The 10,822-nt window shown below is 51.2% G+C and overlaps 1 protein-coding gene across 2 annotated transcripts in view; it reads left to right on the top strand.

Moving 5' to 3' along the window:
* The window catches only part of LOC147113819 (fibroblast growth factor receptor-like 1), a 237,756-nt gene extending 236,146 nt beyond the window's left edge, over window positions 1-1,610 (top strand). For both annotated transcript variants that reach the window (XM_085995161.1, XM_085995162.1), the window contains one exon: window positions 2-1,610. In XM_085995161.1, coding sequence (XP_085851287.1) covers window positions 2-384 — 383 coding nt within the window. In that variant the 3' untranslated portion in view covers window positions 385-1,610. The remainder of the gene's footprint in view (window position 1) is intronic.
* The last annotated feature ends 9,212 nt before the right edge of the window (window positions 1,611-10,822 follow it).

Raw genomic sequence — 10,822 nt, forward strand, 5'->3', positions numbered from 1 at the left:
GATCCCAAAATCGAGAAGACGACTACCTCTTCGCGTGCCGCCAGCGGCTTACCATGGCCGGTGATCATCGGAATCCCAGCTGGTGCCATCTTCATCTCTGGCACGATTCTGCTTTGGTTTTGCCAGACCAGGAGGCACAGGTCAGCCCCACCCCCGCACCGACACCAGCGGGACTGTGTGGTCCTGGACAAAGACTGCATGCCCATTGGAAACCCCGAGTTCGCCGTGGCGGCCCAGCCCCACCTGTTGGTTCAAGCCCCCACCATGGTGCCCACGGTCACCCCCAAAGTGTACCCCAAAATCTACACGGACTTCCACACCCACACTCATGCGCACACGGAGGGGAAGATCCACCAGCATCAACACTTCCACTATCAGTGCTAGCTGTGAAGGCCTCGATCCTGGCACTGCACCATGCCATCCCAGGGCTCTTGCCAAAGAACACCGAGTGCTAAATGGCACATTGATTCCTAATATCATTAATCCACCAGCGTATTTAAAAAAAAATGTGAACATACTGCCCGCAGCCCAGTTTTCAGAAGTCTCTTTGAGCGCGCTGGTGCCTCTGCCTCAAGTGGCATCTCTCAGGCCGTCCACCATCAGCCTCACCCTTCAGGAGTTGGCAGTAAAAACCCTACTTGGCTCCAAGTGGTACAAGTGAGGACTGAAGGGACCGTGGTCAACCACTGCTGAAGGACCCGGCTGCTATCAGAGAGGTGGCTGCTGCGGGCGCCTGGACTGAACTATCTCCAAGAGATCCTGAATGGTGCCTTTGTTTGGTTTGGTTATCTGTTTCTCTGTGTTACTAATCTCTTTAAACTAATGGGCAGGATTGCGACCTGTCCACTTTCAGTCTGCACAGTCCAGTTTTTATTTGTTGAGTGAGGTGTCCAGAAATGTCTAACATGTAAACTAGGCTGTGAAATGGCTGACTTTCTAAGATAGTCCATTTCTCAGCTGGCTTTTGTGTCTCAAGAGGTCGGTCCTTTTGCGGTTGAGCTTGCTGAGGTTTCAATAAACGGTCATCATCAGCAAAGCGAGAAAAAATAATCACAACACAAACCACAATCCCACCTGACCCACCTCCCATGCCCAGCCCCCCAGCTCTCTTTTAGACTTGACAAAAGGTAGAAACCCTAATAGTGTGGGCAATACTGGACCCAAATGTTTGATGTTCACCCAAACGATCTCTCTTCCCAGTGCTTTACTCAGCTCAACTTTCTTGACAAACTTCAGTCTCTGCTGTTCATTAAGAAATCAAGATTCACAACAAACAAAACTTGGGTATTGCTTTTTCTTCTAAAGTGTCTGGCTCCTGAAATTCAGTGATCCAGATCCAGGTTCGAGGTAAATAAGTTGGGGGTCAGCACCAAACCAAAATTCTAAACTAAGGCTGGTTTTGCTCAACCCCTTAACCTAATTCATTATTTTCAGGCAAATATCTGGACACCTCTGCACTGAGGTATGCAAGTGCGTGTCTGTATATATACACAACAGTATGAGGTAAAAAGACAACACAATATGTACAAAGGATGTAATTGGATGATATCTTCTCATCAAAATATTTATGAGAATTCAAATAATTTTATTAAAAAAAAGGAGAAATCTTGTATTTATGTTGTGACTTTGCTGGGTCCTGCACAGGCCAAATCTAAAACACTACGCACTCCAAGATGGGGTCCTTCAGCTCAGGTATCTCAGACAGCTACAGCTATGGTCCACAGGTGGGTTTGAAGAAACTCCTTTGTGAACCGTTTAAATCTATTCAGTCAACAAGCAAGGGGGGGGAGGGGCGCACTGATCGTTGGAGCCCTCGCCATCCTCCAGCTTCCGAGTTCCCTATCTCGCCCGTGGCTTTGTGTGGAGGTGGTGAACAGAACCTTGGTGCTTGAAGCTCGGTCCTTCTCCACAGGGAAGGAAGGAGAGTCATTCCCTGGGTGCCTCCCACACACTTCAACAGCCCTGGCTTGTGAGTGCCACCTAGTGGAGCCCTAGGGTGTAGCTCATCCACACTCCCAGCAGGACCGGTGCACGGCCGAGAGACTCAAGAGAGGGGAAAGGTGGGAAAATAGCTCCAAGCCTCTCCCGTCACCACCTGTAATATGTACTCCAAGAGATCAGGTAATGCCACTCCAGCAGGAGGTGGGAGACAGCAGTCCTAGGGCAGCTCCACCTCCAGCTTTTTCTCCCTAAGCTATAAATTTCTCTCCTCAGTATATGGAATCTTGCAGCTCAGAAGGAGGCCATTCAGTCCATTATGCCTGTGCTGACTCTTTGAAAGAGCTATGCAATATGTGATGATATTTGTGAATGATATTGTACCATATGACTCTCACCATGCCAATATGAATCTTCGCTGGCTAATAGAGGGGAGTAACATACTGTGTACACGGAATTTCTCTGCTGTACCCAGTGTCTATGTGACTCCCCTACAATACATCTGGATATTAAAGGGAAGTAACACACCCGGTGTACACAAGATCCCTCTGCTCTATCCAGTGCCTGTACATGACTCCCTATCGTTAGATCTCATTGACTATATTTTTTGCCTTTAGGATTACACTAGAAATAATGAAGATATCAATAACACAGAGATCCTTCCCTGTCCACACAAGGAAAAGAAAGACTTGCATTTCTATCGCACGTTTCACGACCTCAGGACGTTCCAAAGCGCTTTACAACCAATGAAATACTTTCTGAGGTGTAGTCACTGTTGTAGGAAATGTGGCAGCCTATGTGCGTACAGCAAGCTCCCACAAACAGAAATGTTATAATGACCAGATAATCTTTGTTTAGTGATGTTGCTTGAGGATAAATATTGCCCAGCACACTGGGAATAACTCCACTTTCTCTTTTTCAAAATAGTGCTGTGGGATATTTTATGTCCGCCTGAGAGGGCAGAAGGGGCCTCGGTTTAACATCTCATCTGAAAGACGGCACCACCAACAGTGCAGCACTCCCTCAGCACTGCACTGGAGTGTCAGCCTAGATTTTGCGCTCAAATGTCTGGAGTGAGACTTGAACACATGACCTTCTGACTCAGCAGCAAGAGTGCTACCACCTGAGCCACGGCTGACACAACACTCAAAATATTTTAGAGGCACACAATCTATGAACAGCAACTCACAGTGAAATGTAAACACCTGAATTTTGTTTTTTTTTAAATGGTGAAGTACTACATGATTCAGTGGTTTCAGTGGAGAGTTTCCTCAGTGGCTCAGTCAGTTAGTAACACCAACTGACGTGGAACTAAGCCAAACACACAGAGGCCAAACGTCCACGTTCTCATCCCTGATCAGGGTTGAGTTAGCTGTTCTCAGCCTTGACATCAGATGAGGAATGGAGGGTAAAAAAAAATCAGACAAAGGTCTCCACTCCCAGCCACCATTCGGTGACCAGGACTGGAACACACCAGTGTGACATTGGATCAGGACAGAGCCAGACTTGGCTCCAATCCCCCACGGCAGGAGTGTCTAAGCTGATGCCTGTGGGCCACACTTGGCCACAAAGACCAGGCAACTCGGTTCTATTTGCACTGGTTTCTTATTTGCAAGTTTGTTGTTGCCTAGATGTTTGGAAAGAGCTGTTCTTAGTGCTGTTTCCCTGTAGATGGTTCCTAATTCAGAAGACCAAGATCAGCAACTTAAGATATCTGCACATTAAGATTTGAACTGCAGGGCCTACACCAGAGGACCAGCACCAGGAGACACACACTGCAGAACCAGCACCAGGAGACGCACACTGCAGGACCAGCACCAGGAGACACACACTGCAGGACCAGCACCAGGAGACACACACTGCAGAACCAGCACCAGGAGACGCACACTGCAGAACCAGCACCAGGAGACACACACTGCAGGACCAGCACCAGGAGACACACACTGCAGGACCAGCACCAGGAGACACACACTGCAGGACCAGCACCAGGAGACACACACTGCAGGACCCGTGGAGACAATTCACACTGGGTTAGAGAGGGGACTGAGCTCCCCACTACCGAATGACTTCTGCTGGAAATTGCATACGTGTGGCCATTAGATGTCAACAGGAATGAGTTCCGATACAATGCAGCCCATGGTCCAATAGCCTGCCACTGTTTAGGCTCATACATCAAGAATAGCCACTTAGGAAATGCACTGCATGGCGGTTGACACCAATGAAAGTCCAATGCTCCAAGAATCAGCGTCTTAAGGATAGATGGGGGGGGAGTTTGGGGGAATGAAGTCCTAGCTTCAGCAGCTGCTCAGAATGTGACACAGAAAGTCACTGTGGCCCGCAGCTGGGAATGTGCGGAGGTGATTCAGTTGAGTAAATATTCACTCAACAGCAATTTTAAGCTGGACAGGAAGGACTGCAGCAAGCAGTCAGTAAAAAATGTTACCGTTCAAAATCCGTGTTTGCTTAACGAGGCATTTGGCTGGACCACGGCCGTGAGTTTACAGATCCCAGAACAGCCAAGAATGTGCCACTCTGAAACCTCAGCGCAAACTCTGCCACACTGGCACAAAAGGTGTCAGCATGGTGTATGTGGGGTGTAGCGCAGGGTGTGTGTGGGGTGTAACGCAGGGTGTGTGTGGGGTGCAGCGCGGGGTGTGTGGGGTGTAGCGCAGGGGGTGTGTGGGGTGTAGCGCAGGGTGTGTGGGGTGTAGCGCAGGGTGTGTGGGGTGTAGCGCAGGGTGTGTGGGGTGTAGCGCAGGGTGTGGGGTGTAGTGCAGGGTGTGTGGGGTGTAGCGCAGGGTGTGGGGTGTGGCGCAGGGTGTGTGTGGGGTGTAGTGCAGGGTGTGTGGGGTGTAGTGTGAGGTGTGGGGTGTAGTGCAGGGTGTGTGGGGTGTAGCGTGAGGTGTGGGGTGTAGCGCAGGGTGTGGGGTGTAGCGCAGGGTGTGGGGGGTGTAGCGCAGGGTTTGGGGTTTAGCGCGGGGTATGTGGGGTGTAGCGCAGGGTGTGTGTGGGGTGTAGCGCGGGGTATGTGTGGGGTGTAGCGCAGGGTGTGGGGTGTAGCGCGGGGTGTGTGTGCGGTGTAGCGCAGGGTGTGCGGTGTAGCGCGGGGTGTGTGGGGTGTAGCGCGGTGTGGGGTGTAGCGCGGGGTGTGTGTGGGGTGTAGCGCAGGGTGTGTGGGGTGTAACGCAGGGTGTGGGGTGTAGCGCAGGGTGTGTGTGCGTTGTAGCGCAGGGTGTGTGGGGTGTAACGCAGGGTGTGGGGTGTAGCGCAGGGTGTGTGGGGTGTAGCGCGGGGTGTGTGGGGTGTAGCGCAGGGTGTGTGGGGTGTAGCGCGGGGTGTGTGTGGTGTAGCGCAGGGTGTATATGGGGTGTGTGTAGGGTGTAGCGCAGGGTGTGTGTGGGGTGTAGCGCAGGGTGTCTGAGGGGTGTAGCGCGGGGTGTTTGTGGGGTGCAGCGCAGGGTGTGGGGTGCAGCGCAGGGTGTGGGGTGTAGCGCGGGGTGTGGGGTGTAGCGCGGGGTGTGGGGTGTAGCGCAGGGTGTGTGTGGGGTGTAGCGCAGGGTGTGGGGATGTTGCGCAGGGTGTGTGGGGTGTAGTGCAGGGTGTGTGTGGGGTGTAGCGTGGGGTGTAGCGCAGGGTGTGGGGTGTAGCGCTGGGTGTGTGTGGGGTGTAGCGCAGGGTGTGTGTGGGGTGTAGCGCAGGGTGTGTGTGGGGTGTAGCGCAGGGTGTGGGGATGTTGCGCAGGGTGTGTGGGGTGTAGTGCAGGGTGTGTGTGGGGTGTAGCGCGGGGTGTGTGGGGTGTAGCGCAGGGTGTGTGGGGTGTAGCGCTGGGTGTGTGTGGGGTGTAGCGCAGGGTGTGTGTGGGGTGTAGCGCTGGGTGTGTGGGGTGTAGCGCAGGGTGTGTGTGGGGATGTTGCGCAGGGTGTGGGGTGTAGCGCAGGGTGTGTGGGGGGATGTTACGCAGGGTGTGTGAGGGGTGTAGCGCAGGGTGTGTGTAGGGTGTAGTGCAGGGTGTATGTGGGGTGTAACTCAGGGTGTGTGTGGTGTAGCGTGGGGTGTAGCGCAAGGTGTATGGTGGGTGTAGCGCAGGGTGTATTTAGGGTGTTGCGCAGGGTGTGTGGGGATGTTGCGCAGGGTGTGTGTGGGGATGTTGCGCAGGGTGTATGTGGGGTGTAATGCAGGGCGTGTGGGGTGTAGCGCAGGGTGTGGGGTGTAGCGCAGGGTGTATGTGGGGTGTAATGCAGGGTGTGTGGGGTGTAGCGCAGGGTGTGTAGGGTGTAGTGCAGGGTGTATGTGGGGTGTAACTCAGGGTGTGTGGGGTGTAGCGCAAGGTGTATGGTGGGTGTAGCGCAGGGTGTATTTAGGGTGTTGCGCAGGTTGTGTGTGGGGATGTTGCGCAGGGTGTATGTGGGGTGTTGCACAGGGTGTAATATCTGCCATAAAGGGATGCGGGACTTTAGTTACATGAAGACTAGAGAAGCTGGGGTTGTTCTCCTTAGAACAGAGAAGTGAAGGGGGAGATTTGATAGAGGTGTTCAAAATCAAGAAGGGTTTTGATTGAGTAAATAAGGAGAAACTATTTCCACTGGCAGCGGGGTCAGTAACCAAAGGACACAGATTTAAGATAATTGGCATAAGAGCCAGCGGGAAGATGAGGAGTATTTGTTTTTTTTACAAAGTTGTTATGATGTGGAATGCACTGCCTGAAATGGTGGCGGAGGCAGATTCAATAGTAACTTTCAAAAGGGAATTGGATAAATACTTGAGGGGGGAAGGTTGCAGGGCTATGGGGAACGAGCAGGGGAGTGGGTCTAATTGAATAGCTCTTTTAAAGAGCACCGGCACGATGGGCTGAATGGTCTCATTCTGTGCTGTAAGATTCGATGAAAGTGCAGTGCTCAACACCAAATAAACCAGTGAAGCAGCTCGCTTACCCACTGACCGGATAGACAGCAGTCACTAGTAAGCACACTGCTCACCAGATAGATCACCGCTGGTTGTAAGCCTAGTACTCGCTTCTCAAACACACAGGTGCATGAAGAGAATAGCGTCCTAGCCCTGAGCAGATTGTGTGTCTCGGCTGCAGATCGCTGGAGTTGTGAGCAAATGGTGTTTGCCTCCCTCTGGTGCTATATTCGAGTCAGTGCAACTTTCAGGGTGGGTCCCAAACTCAAGTCATTCATAGTCAATGGTGCAGCTGAATTCTCTCACATGAATTGTGATTCTATGTTATACACAACAACATGACTGGCACCAGGTTCCAGCAACAGAGATACAAATAAAATCTCTATCATCTATAGTATACTTTGTAAATGTCAACCCGCTACATCTATTTTCTTTCTCGTTGCATAATTATTTATCTCTGTACCTTTCACCTTTCTGATTAGTTAATCTTCACTTATTCCCCAATTACCCAAAACATTTCCCCCTTGTTTTAACTCCCTTACCCTATCTCATTAATGCGAAGATATTCGCTGAGATAGCGCCGCCACAGCAGTTCCTCGCCCATTCCATTATATACACTTAAAATATGATTTACCACAAAACCAATATGGAAAAAAATCTCAAAGAAAATCACCAGTAACTTCCACAAATGATGACACTCTGAATATCTTGGACTCTGGGTGCACCCTCTCGCAGGGGCGACGTTTGCCTTATGAGGGCCCCGGTCAAAGGTTTGGTTTGGGGCCCCTGCATTTCACTCGCTCGTGATACTAAATACTGATGAATGGATTCGTTTGGAACCCCTTTCTGACTCGGGGCCCTGTGCAATTACATGGGTTTGCATGATCCTAATGTCCTCCACCCAACCAGCTGCACGCCGACATTTAGAGGCCCAATAGAAGAGCCCTTACATAAACAAACAAGATGCCTTTGCACAGGAATATGTCTCCAATGTAAATGACTCCAATTCCCAGGAACCACAGAGCACTTCCCCAGCCTTCACTCCCGAGGATTGCCATTCAGCTCATTGTGGGTGGGTGGGTGGGTGGGTGGGGGAGTGAAAACAATTCAATCAAAGGAGAGAAAAATAAAGGAACATTTTACCAATGTTGAACTGAAGGAAATTTCGATTTGACAGGTAGTCTTAAAGTGTAGTGATTGATCGAGTTGATGATAGTGGGGGAGAGATAGAGTAAGCACCAACAACACATGCTATGTGCTTGTGGATGATATTGCTTAGGATTAAGGTGTAAATTATGAATAGGAGAGGGCCAAGATTGGAGCTGGGAACCCCAGAGTTGACGATGCAAACAGAGGAGATAAGAACGATTGAGGAGATGCAGTGACTGTGTTGGGATAGGTAGGAGAGGAACCACGAGACAGCAGTTCCATACAGAATAAAATAGTTGAAAGTGTTGAAAGTGGCAGAGAGGTCAATAAGAAGAGAAGGGACAGCGAGTCACACTCATATGGGATGTCACTCATGATTTTGACCAGGGCTCGATGCTGTGGGAAGGTCAGAAACCAGATTGGACGGACTCAAACAGAGAATGGTGAGAAATATGAATGAATAGTTTGGGGGCAACAAGGCATTCAGGGTTCATGGAGAGAAGGAGCTGGTTAGAAATGGGGTGGTAGTTTGTAGAGTAGAGGGGATGAGGTTAGACATTTTCATAAAGGAGAGGAGCAATAGTGATGATGGCGAGTTTGAAAGGGGTAGGGATGGTGCTGGTCTTGCTGTTGATGATGTTGACCAGCATAGGGTCGAGAAGGGGAGGATGTACAAACGCAAAGAGATGAGAAAGTTGTCAGTGATTACCCTGGATATGATCGAGTCTCACACAGTGATGAGGCTTCACATGATGATGAAGCCTCTCTCTCTCTTAGGCAGTCCCTTGGAACCGAGAATGACTTGCTTCCACATTAAAAATGATTTTGCAGGTGATTAATGAGCCCAATGGGGAACCTACAGTCTCTGTCACAGGTGGGGCAGATGGTGGTTGAAGGGGCGGGTGGGTGGGATGCTTGGGTTGACGTGCGCTCCTTGCGTTGCCTGCGCTTGGCATCTGCTTGCTCCCGGCGAAGAGACTCGAGGTGTTCGGCGCCTTCCCGGATGCTTCTCCTCCACTTTGTGCGGTCTTGGGCCAGGGATTCCCAGGTGTCGGTGGGGATGTTACACTTTTTCAAGGAGGCTTTGAGGGTGTCCTTGAAGCATTTCCTCTGCCTACCTGGGGCTCTCTTGCCGTGCCGGAGCTCCGAGTAGAGCGCTTGTTTTGGGAGTTTCGTATCGGGCATGCGGACAATGTGACCCGTCCATCGGAGCTGATTGAGCGTGGTCAAAGCTTCGATGCTGGGGATGTTGGCCTGAGCAAGAACACTGACGTTGGTGCGCATATCCTGCCAATGGATTTGCAGGATCTTGCGGAGGCAGCGTTGGTGGTACCTCTCCAGTGCTTTGAGGTGCCTGCTGTACATGGTCCAAGTTTCTGAGGCACACAGCAGGGCAGGTATCACTGCTGCCTTGTAGACCATGAGCTTAGTGCCGGGTTTGAGTTCCTGGTCTTCAAACACTCTCTTCCTCAGGCGACCAAAGGCTGCACTGGCACACTGAAGGCGGTGTTGGACTTCGTCGTCGACGTCTGCCCTTGTTGAGAGTAGGCTCCCGAGGTATGGAAAGTGGTTCACGTTGTCCAAAGCCTTGTCGTGGATTTTGATAATCGGGGGGCAGTACTGTGTGGTGGGGGCAGGTTGGTAGAGGACCTTTGTCTTACGGATGTTTAGTGTAAGGCCCATGCTCTCGTACGCTTCGGTGAAGGTGTTGACGATGGTTTGGAGTTTGACCTCCGAGTGAGCGCAGACACAAGCATCGTCTGCATACTGTAATTCGACGACAGAGGATGGGACGACCTTGGATCTGGACTGGAGTCCAGATCCAAGGTCGTCCCATCCTCTGTCGTCGAATTACAGTATGATGAAGCCAATGGAGTGGTGATGGGTGTGAGTGGGGAGTTTAGGTGAAGAGTGAGACTGAGGGCACATGGAGAACAGAGAGACCAGAAAAGACGGGACAGAAGAGAGAGAGAGAAATGAGGGAGCTCAGGTAGCTTCTCTGGGAGAGATAGCTGCATGTGTAATGGTGGCTGCAAAGGAGGATATCCAGCTTAGAGCAGAGGAAGTGCCATGGGAAAATAGAATGATAGATGTTGGGAGAGTAGGGATGGATGGGGTAGGAGGTTAACATAGGAATGATGCAGTGTCTCAGGGAAGGTAGTGATGGGACCATGAGAAAGTAGATAGAAAGTCAGAGAGGCTCAGGTCCAGAGTGTGAACGCATGTGGACAAGGAGCAGCCAATAGTTACAGCATAACTGGATTCAGTTCATTTGCATTGGTGGGGTGCAGGGGTCAAGAAATCCTTGGTCAGTGGAGACACTGATTCAGCGATACACTTTATGGTGCCAGAGGAACCCATGTTATTCTTATCTGGATGGTTATATGCAGGTGATCCATGTGGGGCGATCTTGCCAGCCCTGGGGAGGTGGATATGGAGGCGGGACTGCCGGGAAAATGACAGAATCTGGGGGCGAATACCCATCCCGCCCCAACCTGCCTCCGTGCCGTCTTCCCAGGAGGCGGGTACCCGACCCACGCCGGATCCCATCTCCTCGAGGCAGGTAGTTAACAGGCAGTTTTTTGGATAATCCCTATTTTGCCACCTAAAGTGTGGGCTTCCCGACGGCTCCGAATCTCGCCAGGGGCAGCGAGGTGAGCCGTGGGTCTGCAGGGGTCGGAGAGGCCGAGATGTCCAGTGTGCAAGTGAGTGATGGGTGCATTTGTGCAGAGGTAAGTGTGTGAGGTGAGTCTTAAGTGTTTTAAAGCTTTGCTTACCTTTGCTTCTTCCTCCAGGCTTCAACCCTTCAGGTCTCGGCAGAGAAAGCAGAATG

The sequence above is a fragment of the Somniosus microcephalus genome, chromosome 8 (genome assembly GCF_052327205.1).
Source record: "Somniosus microcephalus isolate GS21.2 chromosome 8, FLI_Smic_1.0, whole genome shotgun sequence".
Classification (NCBI taxonomy): Eukaryota; Metazoa; Chordata; class Chondrichthyes; order Squaliformes; family Somniosidae; genus Somniosus; species Somniosus microcephalus.